Source organism: Amyelois transitella, chromosome Z, assembly GCF_032362555.1.
Source record: "Amyelois transitella isolate CPQ chromosome Z, ilAmyTran1.1, whole genome shotgun sequence".
NCBI lineage: Eukaryota > Metazoa > Arthropoda > Insecta > Lepidoptera > Pyralidae > Amyelois > Amyelois transitella.
The window spans coordinates 9360119-9378753 of NC_083535.1; the positions used below are offsets into that span (position 1 = coordinate 9360119).

Here is an 18635-nt window from a genome sequence, read left to right on the forward strand (position 1 = left end):
GAGTCGGAATTAAAACTTTATATCTATTTAGGCTGTATGTTCACTATATGTATGTACTTATATAATTAATATTATACTAAGTAGAAATATTTAGAGAATGCAGCTGGAAGAAGTTTTGACATACGCATCCTAACGCAATAGAAAACTACTTTTTCTTTGATTTAATGATAGTTTTAGCTAAAAAATTCTGTTGCTTGTAAGAAACACGAGGTAATTTTAGATACCTAAAGATTTCTTAAAATTACTACGAAACAGCCTCGAGCAACATCTGATCTAGTAGTAAAATCAATAATTTTGACTGCTATCAAGAGAATTAAAGGTAATTTACTTACATTGTATGAACTTCTCTCTTTTTCATGATGTTCCAACTCATTAAGGTTTGGACCTGAAACAGAAAAATAAAATTGTGATTAATTTTGTCATCTATGATACAAAAGAGGGCTAAGATGCAAACTTATCCTTATTGTTTTTGCGATTGTGGTTGCTATGCCTTTATTTTTTTTCAATAGTCTCTTAAAAAACTACAAATCTTATTTCAAAGGTGTTTTGTAGATCCATAAAGACGGCATGGAAAATCTTGTAACCGTAGAGATGGGCAGTAGAACCTTGAAAGTCTTAAAAAGTGATAAAATGTAAGTGGAGATAAGGCATTTATAAGTTTTTTTTTAAAAAAAGAGAAGTAGTAGCGTAAAATGGTTCTGTAAAATTATTGTTTAAAATAAAAATATATTGCAATTAACAAGGTTTAAAAACATAAGTACCTATTTGTAGGACATGACAGAAAATGTCAATTCAGATAAAAACCTTACTGGTAGACTTAAATGCATTATTTTCCACCTACTTAGGTATAATAAGTTTACGACAAGTCAGTTGTATGTACTTATTTATGTTTGGAAATTATCAATTCGCCCCATCGCCCTTCATTTATGCAACTGAAAAATTTACTTCTTTTTACCAGAAGCTCGACATTATGTAGCTATGATATACCTACATATAAGGTAGGTTGAAAAGTTGGAAGACCCCGAACCCCGAAACACTTCTGAGGTGGGTGCAACCGGGAACACGCAGAGATGATAGAGAGATATGCAAAGTAGGTTAAATGATATAACTTTTTATTGCACCTAAAATTTTTCAATACTAAAATTATTCGGCGGTCTTATGGCTTTGTTTTATTGTTTCCAGATAACAAATGGATAGTGTGGAAATAAATTAATACCTCACTAGATTCCGCCCGCGTGAAGTCCCTAGGTCCATCTCTGTACTCAACACTATAATACACAAGTATTCTGTTGCCCTAATATTATAGTGTTATGAACCTATGATGATGGACAAAACTGGTGAGTTAAATGTAAGAAGGGTGATTAAGCAGAATTTTGCAAGACATGAGTCGTTCGGGAGGAAACCCTATGTATGACGTGATTTGTCATTATTGCCCAATTTGGGTTGGGTTCCGATTGAAAGCTTGCGGAGGTCAAACGGGAGTAGCAACGTATACAAACAGGACTCACTCCAGGATTTATACGAGAGACCGTAGTTTGATGGTTGCGTAATTAAAATACATGCATCAAGATACCCCTATATAAATTAAATTGTTAATTATTTTCTAAACCTGTGATAGGTAAGTGTGCAGAGGTACGTAATTACTTGAAAAACAATTAACATTAGTAGTTTTTATAGCTCGTAATATTCGATTTCTCTTCCTACGCAGATTATAAATCAATCAAGGGAAATGCTAAGATACCTAAAGATAAAAGTGGAAGAACAACCTTTGTCTTTATCTTTTTTATTAGTTTAAAATTACATGACAAAATTTGTGCCGTGTGGTTCCCAGCTCCAATAAAAAAAGAATAGTACCACTCAATCTCGTTCCCATGGATGTCGTAAAAGGCGACTAATTGATAGGCTTATAAACTTGGGATTCTTCTTTTAGGCGATCGATGGGTTAGCATCATGTCACACTTTGAATCTCAATTCTATCATCAAGCCAAAAAGCTGAACGTGGCCTATCAGTCTTTTTAAGACAGTTGACTCTGTCTACCCCGCAAAGGATACAGACGTGACTATATGTATGTATGTATGTATAACAAAATTTGATTATGTCGTGGAGTGAGAGAATTGCGAACATAAATAGATACTTTTTGTTCATCACCTATATGTTTATCGAGGTAAATGGAAAGATGTATAATAAGTATCTACGTTGTCGTAATAAGTAGGTGGTAAGCAAGATGTGAAAGAGGCTTGACTGTTTAATTTACATTATAGTTAATCAGGACATAAAGGTATTACATAAACTAGCTTTGCTTAAACTGTAGTTTCGATTTCCACTAAAAAGTTACAAGTTACATTTAAGAATTTATAAGTACTTAGTTTTAACATAAATAAACGTACACTGTACATATATATCACCAGATTAGGTTCAAGTTTGAAGAATCCTATCCTACTACTATTATAAAGGCGAAAGTTTGTATGGATGTTTGTTACTCTTTCACGCAAAAACTACTGAACCGATTACCATGAAATTTGGTATGTAGGTAGCTGAAGACCCAGAATAACACCTAGGCTACTTTTTATCCCAGAGTTCCCGCGGGATTGATAGGGTTTCCATGCGGACGAAGTCGCGGGCGGCCTCTAGTAGTTCCTATTTTAATTACCTCTTTTATATGTATAAAGTTAATAGCTTATTTTAGTTCTATTTACCGAAGAGTCTACGAGCAGTGGTGGTATTTACGCGACCAGATTTGAAGACCTGGTATAAGTATTCAATTTTTTATCAAAACCCATTGTAAGCTTTGTGTCCGTAACTATTTCGTTACCCAAATGAAATTAAGCTGTATGTTCGTTATACCTAATTACCTACATCATATTATTCATTTCAAAATGGTCGACCTTTCTCGGGAGTTTTTGAGACGTGTAAAGTCCCTAAATCCGTTATTGAAACACTCATCCTTGTCCACGAAAACTAAATTATCCACACTTATAAATTATAAGTCAGTCAAACACAAATTAAAGAAAAACAAACAAAAAAAACATAACATTTGGTTTTCCGCCAAAAAAGTTTACGAAAAACATTTTTTTTTCTTTATTGTGGCAACCATACTTCATTATGAGCTTATTTTTGTCTGTGTCAAGTTTTAGTTACAGGACTAACTTTTGGATACTCGTTTAAGATATTCATTACTATTTTATTAATGGTCGAACAATAGCCGTGGACACTTCACTTGGCCCTTTCTCAGGACTTTTTGAGACCAAATCTGTTATCGTTATCCTCTCCAATACTCATGCTTGTCCACTAGCAGTAATCCATACTTATAAATCATTGATAGTTGATCAAACATACATTTTGGAAAAATATTACAATACAAACAACCACAAAAACTAACCCAACATACACAACCAAAATTGCGTTCCCGCCAAAGTCCTTACGACATGTAAGTGATCGTTTGACTTAAAAGTTTGACAACATTTATTGTCGTGTAGGTACCATTTTAACGCCGAACGATTTGCATTTAATCTAAAATTTTACAAATATACGAATACGTATAATGAGTGTTATAAACAGGTACTTCTTGGCTTTCTGTAAATTATACAACCAAAACGGGCATCGAATAGGAATTTATGAACAAGTATTTCTATTTAGTTTGTGATGGAAAGGCCCATAAATTATTGTTGCCAGTTCATTATATTTCCCTGAAAAACAGGGAACCTCAACTAAATAAGAGGCATCATCATAGTAAAATAGGTAACAAGCTTAGGAAGTTGAATTAAAATCGAAGTAATAGTTTGCTTACACGTATTTTAACTTCATTACCACTTACTGAACGTGTAAACGATCGAGGATTAAAGATTGAATTAAAAATAGGTGAATATGTTAGGGGTGTGGCCAAAGTAAAGTCTTACTAATACGGTCTAAACTATATTCTATGTTTTTGTTTTTCTATATTGTGTTAGGAGAGCTTTGTTATTAAGCATTAAATTTTTTTCGTTAATAAGTGGTCTATACGGTCTAGTTAAGTGTGGTGTTAGATGAAAACTCCTATGCAGAATCAATTCTATTATGCGTGGTCACTGATTACTAGTGAAGTCATCTGAGTCAATAATCAAATAAATCGATTTGGTTGTTCTATAACATTTGGAGGCTTATGAAATATTTATTAAACGTTATTACCTAGGTCTGAAAAATGTTCAAACTTCAATATCATTTACTCATTGAGGTTATCCGAAGTATTAAATAGTGAGAGACAATATGTCTGTCAACATTCCCGATTCAAGACAGTGAAGTCTATTCTGATTTAATCAAAAAATTAAAAACATGGATTTCGTGAAATTATGATTGTTCTGTATGATCGACGTAATTAAAATCACGACTTTCCCGGAAGAGTGGGCAGCAACTACATCTTTACACTATTCCTTTGACATTTTGTGTACGTAAAATGTTTCTGTGGTAGTTTTACCGATTGTGACCATCATATTTAGTGCTTTTAAATAATTTGTGATCCTCTTATCCCTCCTGGTATTAATCCTAATTAAGTACATCATATCCTCTGTAAAGGGCTTCGTGGTGAGTCTTTTGACCATGATGCTGATATCCTTAAAGACAAGTTCGTTTTTTACACGAAGCGTCCCCCAACTAATATCCTCAATCTTCGCAAGGTTTTTATGAAAAGCTAGTTGAATATACCTATTTGCTTTTAAAGATATCCATGGGAAAGAGTTGGAGTGGTCTTATTATATTAAAGTGCCGATACTATGGAATTAGTTGTTAATAAATAGACACTGTTGTTTGAAAAAAGAAACGTGGGGAAACCTGGCATCTATATTGGGCAATAATAACTTCGGTAACTGTCAAAACTGGTAACTAGTAAACTGTCAATGTTAAAGTCTCAAATTTTACGAAACGTCAATGTCAATTTCACAAATAAATTGGGAGGCTGATTGAGCGAGCGAATCGAAATAATAATAGTAATTAATTAAAAACGAACGAAGCTTAACTTGTTCTAGTAATAATAGCCGAATAAAGTGTTGAAATTTTATTGATTTAAAATAATGTGTTAAGTTTGTGTTTACTGAGATAACTATTAAAATATTCGTATTAACCACAACAGGTGTGTAAAAATATTTTATACTTTTTGTGTGTTTCGTTTATTAATTACCGGTTTGCAGAAACTCGTCACTGATCGTAAGTTCCAAGTAGTCGTTTAAATACTTGGATCTTTGCATTTTTTAGTATTTCATTCTTATTGGTAGGAATAGATAAATATTCAGGTACACGTGCTATTGAATGCCGGTGAAAATAACAATAAAATAACTTGCTTTATTCAGCTAGCTTCATATAAATAGAATTATAAATAAAAATCGTTTACATTCTTCTCTTCATTCGCTTTATGAAAATATTAAAGTCACTTATCAGTATAGTATGTCAATGATCTCGATAAATCTAACTATTGTTTTGAAGACATTGTGACTTTATTATATAGAACCTTTTTTACATGCCAGACAACTATTTTTGTAAGTTTTTATTTTAATATAATACCTAAATGCCTGTTAAGGGGGTAATAAACTTGTTTAAACATATCTCTTCTTTATCCCTAGACAGTGCTAATACCCAAAGGCTTAATGTTGTTTGTGTCCTTCATACCCTGTCATTGTTGTAATTTCCTCAAGAGTGAGGTACCTAATAAGCAAATCATATTCTCCTTAGGAATAGGCGAGACACTAAATTAAATATTTGTCAGGTTATCTTCTTCCCCTGGTAGTAGCCCCAGTTACATTCTTACTTCTCTGGAGAGTTGGGGTGTGTTTTGACCAGGATTCTGGTTTGGGCGAGGCAGGTTTTAAACAAAGTGACCACCTGACCTGGACACCCTTTCCAGGACCTTACCCATACTGGATCAAGGTTATTATTTTAAATATTTTTCAGGTGAATACTATAAATAAATGCGGCCATCAAAAATGAAAGTGGATAAGAAACTTTTACCCATAAAAGGACATTTCTTCCTGTTCAACGCTGGTAAGTTAATTCATAATTGTTCTTATTTCTTTGCTTTTCTGAATTTTTTTTTATAGTCCTGCCACTTAATTTTTTACATCCCAACAAATCACATCACAGCGATACCCAGGCCCCTAATTTAATGGCAGCAGGTGCAACTGGGAAAGTTGAGACATCACAACATATCTTTCTCTTAATTTTACACCAATTATTCTCTGTATAAAGATGTAACCTCTACCTAACCCTCTGTGAAACAGGTGTGATTATAAACACAATGTTTTATGCAGTATAAGGCTGAGTGGAAGAGAAGGCTATTAGCATTAAGTCCACCAAGTGTACCTTTGAGGCTAAATAAAGTTTTAAATCTTAACATAATAAAAAATGAAACTACCTCAAAAAAATATCCTTTCAAACAAGGAAAAGATCTGCATTTTAAGAGAAGCATTCTATATTAATGAATATAGTCAATTCACATCATTGTACCAAAAGGTTGATAAACATAATTCCAGCCAAAAAATAAGACGCTATTGATTATTATATTGCATCAGATAAATCATAATAACTGAATAAACTGAATGACTTTAATCTTGAAACATTGAATATCACTTGAACTATCGTCCCTGCCACACTGTCATATATCTGATATCTCCTATCATATTGAATTAAAGCCCGAGAAGTGATAACAACACACATGGCCGCTTTTGTAGTTAAATTAATTCACATTATATTTTTTGTAATAAAATCATCTGTATATTTTCCGTATTAGATATTTGATTTTGTACAGGGTTTACTCCTGGGCGGTTGGCCCATTAGAGGGGTAGCATTTTTTTTAAGTATCGGTTTTTATTTGGGACCAAGCCTAATATCTGAAAAAAACCGCATTCAAATTCACATCTCAATTTCTATGAAATAATATTAACCCCAACCCAATATAAATTTTTTGGCAATATCTTTCAAGTACAGACATTTTTCCTTAAGATAGTATAGGCCATCACCATATGATACAAGCCTAGTGATAGTTAACAAAAGTTATCTCTTGTAATGAAATAAATAGCCTTGAAGTTCTGCAGTCCAATCTAATCTCAATATGTTTCTAGAGATTAATATGTCGCTTTGATCACGTTTTTATCTATTAGCCCTGACCTGTTATGTTTTCTAGATGATGATCAGCGATTGAGTGTTTTATCACCAGACGACCTAATTATTACTTTTTAATATAATTGTAACTACGGTATTTGAAATAAAGTAAATCTATATCTAGGTATTTGTTATGCAAAGGTGTCTGATTGACTGACTGATCTATCGAACGCACAGCCGACTGAACCGACTACTGGACCGATTGAGCTGAGATATGGCATCCGGATAGTTGCTATGATTAAGGCATCCGCTAAGAGCATACGTAAGTTCGAGACTGCGTTATGGGATTTCTGGTTCAAAGGTCTTATATATATATATTTATCAATCAGAAAATTTCGTTTTCGATGGGGATCGAACCCGGGAGCTGCGTTATAGCGCGGTGTAAAAAAAAATTTAAGAAAAAGCATGCAAAAAAGTTTCCTTCTGCAACGTTACAAGGTCTTTGGGTGACTATACTTTAAGACTTTTTCAGTTTAACATTTCGTTTTTATCTTTACAGGTACGGCACCTTTAGTACCTTATTTATCAACATATGCTCGTCAATTAGGATTCACATCGGCTACAGTAGGTTTAATATACACAGTACTGCCAATTTTTGGACTGATTGCAAAGCCCCTGTTCGGTGTTATTGCTGACAGGTTGGTAGATATTCCAATATGTTACTTTGGTTGTTTGAAGATCGTTATATTGTAGGTTATTGTTTCGTAAGGCTTCTAAAGATTGTGAATAAGACTGCAGAAGACACAGTCAAGCAAAGAGAAAACAGTGTGGACCCCAGTACACTAAAGTTTACTCAACTTGTGAAATGTGAAACTAATTTCCATGAATATATGGAAATAATTTAAGTCTTAAATTTAAATCATGGTTTCTAACAGAATCAACATATTTTTAACCTCGTCTCATTCAAAGCATCCAAAGTAAATAATCATCTTTCTTAAAAAAATATACTGACTGAATGACTGTCCTATTTTTTCAGGTTCAAAATACTAAAGTCAATTTTTATACTATTTCAAATAGTGACTATAGTTAGTTTCTCGGCTATATATTTTATCCCGGGGAATACGCCAAGCGTGGATGTTGAGTTGGATTGTGGTGATGGCATCACGGTACTCAGGAGTTGTATGCAGGACGGTGAAATGGACAATTGTAAAATGACAACTCTAGAAAATTTTAATACCACCGCTTCTTGTGATGTGAGTGTAAATTTGATAAGAAACTAGCTTTGGAAGCGTAATATCAAGCTTTTTCATTTCTTGACAAAAATATATGACTATTGAAATGAAATTTGTAACTAGATGGCGCTGAAAATAATGTTCGTTGACATTAGTACCTTAGTAGGGTTCCATAATAGAACTATTGATAATATTTTTTATCACTAGTTTTAGTAGGACTAGTGTCAATGTTGCATTGACACTACAAACAAGGGTCAACCTTAGCAGCGAACAATTAGTTATTTGATTTGAATCTCCACAGATGGACTGCGATATGTCTTCGCCTAAAATGTGGCAGACGGTATGCGAACATTGGCACATTCCCGAATATTGCTACAGTTACGCCAACGGGAACTCCCTGCGGTACACGGTGGTGCTGTCGAATGCTACTGTGCAAGATGACTGTGCCTATATAAGTGCATCTAATGTCACTTTAGACGGTAAGGATTTTTTAATATCTATGTTCTTTTTTAAAGACTTCTTAATTAAAGCGTAAAAGCTCTTATCCATAAAGTAGTGTACTTCTAAATTCAACTTTTTGCTCTTTTTTATGTCTTGTCCCTTATTGTTTCGCTATGTCCTACTGCTGAGTAAAATCTTTCCCTTTTATGTAGATACAGGAAAAGGGCGACTTTTTATTAAAATTAAACACTAGAAATGGACGTTAAAAAGTATTTATTCACTTTTGTAAATGTCCAAGTTTCATTGGTATAAATAATCAGCATCAATGATGAAACCAGTAACTGAACTCGACACTGGAGAGATTGACTCGACTAGAGAGGTTGGCAGAAATTACATCTTTCTATTTGCCACGATCCCTGAACCTCATATCATTAAGCTGCGTTAAGCTATTGGCATTCGAGTCTTGTGACAGTCCAAGGCTCTGCCTGGCCTGTATAGTAAGAAATTGAAACGTAATAATATGTGTTTATTTTTCAATCCTCTGTCAGGTTACCAATACACACCACGGTGTCGCAAAGGTCACGGTTACGTAGGCCTCAACGAGCCTTGTAGCCTGAATTGTGGGACCAAAACCTCTTTGTTGTCAAAAGATGGCGCTGCTAACATGACATGTGTTGATCAAGAAATGAACTATAGGGTGTGCGGCGAAAACGTCTCCGCCGCTGATTGGTCGGTCATCAAGGATGATAATTGTGAGGTAATATTCTGTTAATTTATTTAAATAACAATCATTAGTACATATGTAGATAATATAAGGTTGCACTTACACTACGAACATTGCCGGTAAGAAACTATTGTACATAAAAACTAAGTAAGTAGTTGTACACAATACTTGTAGTTTGGATCAAGACTGCTAGTGCGATCTGGACAATCTAAGTATCATCCCTTCATCTTAAGCAGATAAAAAGGGAAAACGTAAAGAAACTTAATGAAGAATATGTGTTTTTATATACTTAGGTAACTTTATACAAAACCCTGTATTTGATAGATATGTATTATTTGTTTGTACATTGCTTTTAAATTTTAGGCTGTATGCGACCTCGGAGAATCTGCGCCGTGGCGTCTCATGGAAATTTGCGAGTCTTGGGGCGCTGACGTCACAAAGTCTTGTGCCCCTAGAGCTATAAACGGCAAAGAACTGCCCTCCAACTTATCGTTTGTCGGCACTGTTTTACTTTCCACGACGATACCGGAGGGCAATTGTATGTTCGTGCAGCTAAATCACATCACAATGCCTGATGGTAAGTTTTTACAATACGACAATACATCAGTAAATATTATACTCAAGTTATGGAGTGACTGGCACAATGCATCGTTATACTTTGTATTTATGTGATTTTTTTAAACATGTTATGTTACCACAAGTGGAAGTCATATACATAAATATCTCTCCTGTACGTACGTTTTTTAGTAACTAGCCCTTTCTAGTAGCTATGAAATGATGTTTATTTTTATACAGTAATTGATACTTTGTAATCATTTAGGCTTTTGTTAATTTATGACAGTGGTTGTATATAGTAATCCACTCAATAAATCTCTGTGTTATATTTTTATACATACATGCATATAATCACGTCTATATCCCTTGCGGGGTAGACAGAGCCAATAGTCTTGAAAAATTGATAGGTTCATGCTCAACTGTTCGGCTAATGATAGAATTGAGATTCAAATAGTGACAGATTGCTAGCCCGTCGCAGAATCCCAAATTTATAACCCCATCCTTTCCTTTATATTTTCCTTACGATCTTTCCTTTAAAGTATAAGCCCAGGAGCTCCTGGGCTCACTAGACACGGTAGACAGGCTGTAAAGAAATATTTGAATTATAAAAACAAAATTGTTTCAGGCACCGTTCACTACCCAAACTGTATTTCGAGGGCACAATACCAAGTTGAAAGTGAATTGTTTCATCCAACCTGCAAAATTAACTGTGATAACTCGGTGGTACGTACAAAATAATCAATTAAATAATAAAGTGTTATTCCTTATATATTTTTACTGTTTGAGAGGCTTAATTCTCAGTTCGGGGTATGTTCTAATATAAGTTCACTAACGTAACATCGTTATTACTTAAAATTATATGATATCATAATACCTCATTTTATGTATGATCACATTATTTCTCACATTTTTTGGTAGTAACTTGCATAATAGAATGATCTGTCAGGAATATAACGTCATGCTACTTATTCGAAAATTTTTTGGCACAAAATAATTTTGTCATTCTGAAAAAACAGTAACTTGTAAAACTTCATAATACTCCTGGCTGATGCGTCATTAATGTAAATCTAAAACATCTTAATTTTTTAATTCTGTTTAACTTTTATAGAAATATTGAAAATACATAGTGTAAAGCTAGTTATACTTTCACAGCTTAACGAACTGTTAGAATCGGCGTCGGAAAGCAGTAAAGGTGAACAATCGCAGTACACCTTGGAATTCTGGCTGTTCTTCGCCATGATGATCGTCAGTTGGATCGGCCAGGCCGTAGTCGTCACCGTGGCTGACGCTATATGTTTCAATGTCCTAGGTAAGATCCAACAATCAATATATTCTGACCTGTACATTAGTTTGAGTTCTAATCGATGTGCTTATGGTGTGGGATAATATCGTGGGGATACATGCGCATGCGGTTATTGGATGTGTAACCATGATCCGATATGTGTTCACCAGCGAAGGTTCCGGAGGTCAGATGGGAGTCGCTTTGTGTAAAAACTTGACTTGCTTAACCCAGGATCATGGTAAAAAGGCGCACCCTGAACCGGGACATATAGAACCTGAAGTTCCCACATGAACGTGTAGCAACGGCAGTTAACGGTTAATATTATATTTTTTTTGCTACCAGACCAGCAATTTTATCAGCCGCAGTTATTAGTATAAAAAACGCGTAAAAATGAGAGAGCGAGATAAATATTGGTTTTTGCCCCGTATTGAAAATTACTCCTATTATAGTGATGTACTATCAGCTTAATTCTCCGAAAAAGAGGCAAGATTTCATGTATTGTATGTGATTCCATTAACTTACCTTATTTTTTTAAGGTGACCGCGTTGATCAATACGGCAAGCAGCGTCTCTGGGGTTCTGTCGGTTGGGGAATATTTTCCTTAACCACCGGAGCACTAATAGACCTGTTCAGCGACGGGGCGTACAAGAACTACGCCATTGCGTTCATCCTCATGTTCGTTTTCATGTGCGGTGACGTCATAGTGTCGTGTTTTGTTAAGGTGAGTTTAACACTAGCAAGGAAACTGTTATAACGGATTTTTAACTTTCGCGTTGCATTATACTACATATTTATAAAAAATAAAAGTATTAAACGAGATAAAATAAATGTACGTTATGTGCGCGTTTAATACCTTTATTATTCATAAAACGGAACTGTTGACTCTATCTACCCCACCAAGGATATAGACGTGGTTATATGTATGTATGTATAAGGAAACCATCGGGGCACTCATCACGCCGTTCCACTGACGGGACATAGAAGAGCTATTGGTTCATTTTCATGTGCAGTGACGTCATTGTGTCGTATTGTGTTAAGGTATGTTTTACACTGTCAGGCAAATGCTAACATTAGAACCCACTCTTATCGTTTCTTTCTTATGACTTCATATTAATATTATGTAAATTCTCCCATCGCTCTTCACGACATCACTTACAGTATTTAAATAAAATTTACCCTTTCTCCTACAGACTGAATCAACCAAGATGTCAATGAACATTTTGGGTGACGTTGGAACCCTCCTTTCATCGCTTCCGACCTTCGTCTTCATGCTATGGACTATAGGCGTGGGTCTTTGCACTGGGTTACTTTGGCAATTCCTCTTCTGGCACTTGGAAGACATAGCTGGCCAGAGCTGCGACGGAGCGGACTATATCAAGACTCTGCAAGGCCTCGTCAGTGCTATACAGACCTTCCTTGGGGAGATACCATTCATGTTTGTGTCAGGTTCGTATGTTACACAATACGTATTAATCTCTTAGAACCAAAAGTCGCAACTCATACTCCATGACGGCAATGATAAGCTGGAAGCAACTTGGCAAAATGTAATATAGATAGCTAGCCCATCGCCCAAAAATCAATCTCAAGTGTCAATTATCTTCCGTTTTTAGTCTAGCATACACTAAAAGAGAGAGGAAGAAAGATACCCTGAATGTTAAATTCCGTCCTACCGTTTTATTGCTTACAGAGAAGTAACATAAATTTCATGTTATTCATTTTAGCATAAAGTTCACCTGTCGAAGTAGCATGACAGCCACGAGAACACTTAAACACTAGCGCCGTCATAATAAAAAGGGAAAAAGCAATAGATTTCCGCGCGATAAAAACGGCGTCACGCGCGCCAATTATGGCTGTAGTAGCTGTATGGCTCAATAAAGTTTTAAACTATTTAAACCCTGTGACTGAAACTCTCCCTTCCAGGTTACATCCTCAAGAAAGTAGGCCACACCAACATGATGAGTATAGTTCTATTCGCATTCGGAGCGCGGTTCATTCTATACTCTTTCTTGACCAATGCGTGGCTTGCGCTTCCCATAGAAATGTTCCAAGGGATCACTTTCGGCATGTTCTACCCTACTATGACGTCATATGCCAATGTAGTGGCGCCGCCTGGAGCGGAAACTACAGTGCAGGCAAGTACAATTTATCTAAATTAAAAAAAAAATGTTATAGGTATATGATGAGTTGCAATTTTAGAATCTTCTTATAAATATAAGAGTATAGAAATGATGAGAACTGGTGAATGTGACGTCCCATCTGATGGTTGTGACACCATAACTTTTCATGCTGCATCTCAATTCTGAGAGTTATTTGGCGCAAAACTGTCTATTATTACACAGATAAGATTTTCAGCTTAAATACGTTATTCCTTTAGTAAACACAATAAAGCACTAACACTTATGGTTAGAGAAAACATCATGAAGAAACCTGCACTTTTAGACGAGGCGGCTCCCGTCTGCCTTCCGCAACTTTGGCAGGGGAACCTAACCCGTATTGTTGCGATCATGGTTACACATCCAGTTGTCTCAATATAAATTTTCATCATGAATTCCCTCACCATAAAAGCTTTAATCAAACTTCCTTTATTTTTGTTTCAGGGCTTAGTGGGAGCAATTTTCGAAGGCGTAGGCGTCTCGCTAGGTAGTTTCATTGGCGGTAGAATGTACCGATGGCTGGGGGGCGGGTTAACGTTCCGCTGGTTCGGAATAGGAGCACTTATTCTTGGGTTAATCCATGCTGTGGTACAGTGGCTGCTAAGAGACAGAAATCAACATATCTCCGTTAACCAAGGTAAAATCAATCAGCATTAATGGTTGAAAACACCCCTTTTACATCTGGTACAAGTATGACATGGGGACAGTCATAGTTTTGAGAAAAATGAAAGAAAGAGTCGCTTTTAGTGCTGCCCCTATAGTCTTTGAAATATAACTTGACCTCTGTGATAGTCATGTCTAATGCATACATTTAATGGTTCTGTTTTTCCCACCCATGTAATCGTTCCATCCTGCTCTGTCACATAGATCAAGTCATATATTAAGGACTATAATAAATTGAAAATATAAATTTTTTTTTGAAAAGCGTCGCCAAAGCATATTCATAAATTAATTTATTATCTCTTGGTCGTTTTTACCGTTTAGCAATGGTCCGGTAAGTCCCGGTACATACCTAATCATGATTTTTTAAATACCAGTGGTGCCATAGCACTAGGGAATTATCCCTAGTTCATTTTCGAACTTTTACAATTTTTGACTAAATTTTGGCAAAAGAAATTGAATTAATATTAATGTTGTAAACGTTGCTGGAAAAAGTAATACATAACTAGAGGTAATTCACTAGAGTTAATTATAAAAATAAGTCCGAATTAAAAAAAGGCAAGCTGCTCGGCAATGTGTAGTTCTTATAGTGTACGTAATTAAGTAAGAACTAATCATTAAAGAAAAATGATATTCTTAATCGTGCTGTGAAATGATTTTTACATTATTATTGATCAGGGTTTTTTATTAAATTACTATTATTAATATATTAAAAGGTTTCCTTCAGCTATAAGTGAATCGGAGAGTCCATATATTTTTAGTTGTTTGTACATGTGTAATTATCTAATAACGCAGTGGAATCTGTTATTTCTGAAATAAGGCATTTCATAGCAATTAAAAAGAAATGATATTGGTATATCCAGCGTGCTTTGTAATAATACTTATGTTACTAACCTTTGCCTATTGTGAAAAAAATTGCATTCAAAATTATGGCAAACTTTATTATAATATTCTGTGGATACTCGTATTTCTTAGTGCTAAGATTATGTATTCGAACAAAACTTCATATTTTTAATCAATTTATTACACAACTTCTTCCATAAAGATAATGATTAATGACATAGGTGCATATTATCTCGTAATTTGTCAAACATTTATTGCTGTTTTATTATTATTTTATACACCTGTCGTCCCTCAGAGTATTATGTCATTGGTATTATATTTGTTCTTGAATATATTTATACACTTTCAAAACTGGAGTTTAATTTATACAATGTTTAAAGTCTTATTTCCCGTTATTAGTTTCATCGATTTGATAAAGTTATTAAGGTCCTGTCTGTTATCAGGAATGTATTATTAGAAATTTTATAGTTATCCAATAAGTACCTACTAAAAAACTAGAAAGTTTTTCGGCATCAAGCCATATAGCATATGGCTTGATGCCGAATTTACGGATTGTATCATGGACAAAATGATCTCAGAAGTGTTGTGGTTGATAAAGCCAACGTTTTGAAATACCTACTAACAACTACTTACCATAATTGAAACTCGAGCACCTCTCTTTGAAAAATTCTTTGTGTAATGCATACAATCAAGGATGTGATACAAGTTTGCAATGGGCAAAAATTTTGAAATAATGTGAGCGGATGAGTTAATGCCCTCATAATAAAAGTTTTGTGTAGGTGCGAAATATCTACCAGTAATGTTAAAATTGAGATAAGTACAAATATTTGCAGTACTGAATCCATAAAACAACAATATGCTTGTAAATTAATCCAACATAAATCTACTGAATGGCGTGATAACAATTGTTTCACAGACAAGATATTCAGGCATGATTAGTGCCTAGACCTTTATCCTTTTGAATGTTCAAACAAAAAATAACACAAAATCTATTAATGTTCATTTGTAGATCTGCACGCCACAAATTTTTCAAAGTCAATGTAAAGCTAATTCTTTGTTGAATGAACTATTTGAACAATAATTCTGCGTGGTGGAACACGTTAAAGACTAATAGTTTACACGAAAAGTATTTAAATGGTAAAACACATCGCATGCCCTCTGAATCCGTTTATGCCCTAGATCAGTATACAAACGCTCGGCGCTGTCGCGTCTTTATATAATTTTCCTGTTATCTACTGAAAAATAAAATTTGCCGCGTCCACACTGGTAAAATAAAATACATTTATTTTCGTGTGAAAATCCGTATTATGAACGTGACTTATATAGACCACGATATTCTTTTGTTGTTTCTGATGTTTATAGCTTCTGGGTAACATTTTTGTATCTGTGAACATCCAAATGGTACATATTTTCCAAAGGCAGATATTAACGACTTCACTTTCATTAAAATTCCGAAAAGTTGATTTTTAAAATTTTGCTAGTTATAAATGAAATTTTTGCTCCAGTTTTGAAAGAGAATAGGTATCACACCCGTGGGGAAGGCAAGACTACATTTTTTTACAGTGGGAAAGAATTTGAGTGTGAACGAGACCTAGTAGTAGACTTAACTCGCATTTGTAGTGGTCATAAAGATAATTTAAGCAAGACATTTGCGCTAATGTTAAATTCAATTGTATTGTAAAAGTATTTGGTTGTCTAATCTTAGGTACATGAATTGCGAAGCTTAATTTTTATAAAGAACGTTCACTAATCCTTTTTATCATCAAAATAATCCTTACTTACATTGTGCATTCTACTCCATTTTAAGTTCTTAGTTGTTAGTTTTAAATTTCAGAGTCCGCTAAAGACAGGTTTAAGTGGACATACTGTATGTATTTGAAGTTTGGCAAAGTAGGTAATGCAATCTTTATGAATACTATGTCACAACACAACCCATGTTTAAATTAAACTATAATCATAAGAACTGAGTTCAACAACAGTATCGTATATATTTACGGCCCTTTTAGTATGTTACATTAGTACATTAATTTATTCATAAGTAGGTATAAACAGATTCCATTTTTTTTTCAGGATATGCCTCCGTTATGAAGTATGAGAAGCCCCAAGATGCTGTACATATGCTTGATGACTAAAACTATACTTAAGACGTAAAAAATATCCAAGACCAATGAAATCATGACTGGACCTACTGAATCTCATAACCACGAATGTTACGTGAAATATATCAAAAACATTCAATGCAATGCCTAGTTTTAACCACATTGACATTTTTATAAGTGTTAGAAGACGGGTTTTTAAGTTTCATCCCCGCAAGGGATATAGACGTGATGACGGGAACAGAAGTGTCTATAAGAGATATTCTATAAGGAAATATAATTATAATGAAAAGTAATCAGCAGGTGTTTTTGCACTCTAATTTAATATGAAATAGTACCATCTCTTTATAAAAATATTTTTAAAATATCGATGTGGTATAAAGGGCAAAAATGTTCAAATCTTATTTCTAGTAAGTGTCCTATAAAAGTTCCTGCAACAAGTGTGATATTATATTAATTTAAGTTCTTTGTAATATTATGTTACAGGTACACATTTAAAACTGTTACTAAATTTTGTACTTAGAAAAAATCTTACTTTAGCAAAGTAGGTAGGGTTTTTTATTATTTTTACTGTTAACGCTACCCTGTCTGGTATATAGTTTAAAAGTAGATAAGTATAAAATAATCTCTTCTAAATCATCATAAAATAATCTACTTTTAAACTATATAATATGATTTAAGAACAAGTAGCATCATGATGGTTCATTTTTAAATTAAAACATGTTAGACATGTCCTATGTAATTTATCATAGAAATTCTTGTCACTTATGGTTTTAAATTAAAACAATTTAATAACAAATAAAGGCCATAGGCCTAGCTCACTTATGTTAAATCAGGGGTACAAGCAAAATTGTATATTTTTTTATTATGGTAATGCAACGTACCTCGCTAATTATTTTATTTCAATATTTTCTATCAAGTATAAGTACTAGTATATTTAAAATTTCTAGTATTCTGAGCCATACATAATTGACCACCGTCAACCTCAGTTTATACTCAAACATACTGTGACCTATGGGTGTATGTTTATATTCCCAGTTTGCGTGTTTGATTCAGAAATATACAGTCGATCGAAACACGTAGTCTGAAAATTTTGGATGTCCAAAATATATTATGTTAGTATTAATTTACTGTGTATTATTGGATTGTAAAATATGTTTAATAAATCAATGTTCAGTATTCTGAGCTGGAAGGTATTGTTTTTTATTTTATCCTTTCATTAGTCTAAGCATTGGTGAAAAAGGTCCTTAAACACTAGTTATATAAATGTAATCCTATGATATAAAACGAGCATAGCGCTCCTGAAAACGGCTTTACAAAATCGTTTAAATTTGAAATATAGGTGCATTGCATACGCACCCATATTTTTAATTTTTAATAACCTATAAATCGATTCGCTAGGTCCTGTCCATGCCTGGGATAATTAATTTTTTCTATATTTTCATATAAAAACATTTTCTCATGTTAAATGGTCGCTAGAGATCGACAATTTCGAAACTTTGACCAGTTTACGTGATGGCTTAGTTGCCGAGCACCGATCGTTTGGTTATCAAGTGGACGCGCCTGGAATCGATCCCTAGCATCGG

At 34.2% G+C, this 18635-nt stretch overlaps 1 protein-coding gene across 3 annotated transcripts; it reads left to right on the top strand.

Annotated features, from left to right (window-relative positions):
• Nucleotides 1-4910: 4910 nt before the first annotated feature.
• Nucleotides 4911-18162, top strand: LOC106134021 (uncharacterized). Of its 3 annotated transcripts, XM_060953640.1 has the most exons (15): nucleotides 4911-5102; nucleotides 5918-6007; nucleotides 7265-7385; nucleotides 7623-7761; nucleotides 8100-8316; nucleotides 8597-8774; nucleotides 9285-9493; nucleotides 9824-10037; nucleotides 10641-10738; nucleotides 11168-11324; nucleotides 11834-12018; nucleotides 12488-12743; nucleotides 13218-13429; nucleotides 13895-14087; nucleotides 17024-18162. In XM_060953640.1, exons 3-15 carry the CDS (start codon nucleotides 7358-7360, stop codon nucleotides 17083-17085), a joined length of 2148 nt encoding a protein of 715 aa, XP_060809623.1. In that variant the 5' UTR covers nucleotides 4911-5102; nucleotides 5918-6007; nucleotides 7265-7357; the 3' UTR covers nucleotides 17086-18162. The 3 variants fall into 3 exon arrangements, with proteins under 3 accessions (XP_060809623.1, XP_013189420.2, XP_060809622.1); XM_013333966.2 differs by lacking the exon at nucleotides 7265-7385 and having other exon boundaries at nucleotides 17024-18161; XM_060953639.1 differs by lacking the exons at nucleotides 4911-5102; nucleotides 7265-7385 and adding an exon at nucleotides 5403-5505 and having other exon boundaries at nucleotides 17024-18161.
• The last annotated feature ends 473 nt before the right edge of the window (nucleotides 18163-18635 follow it).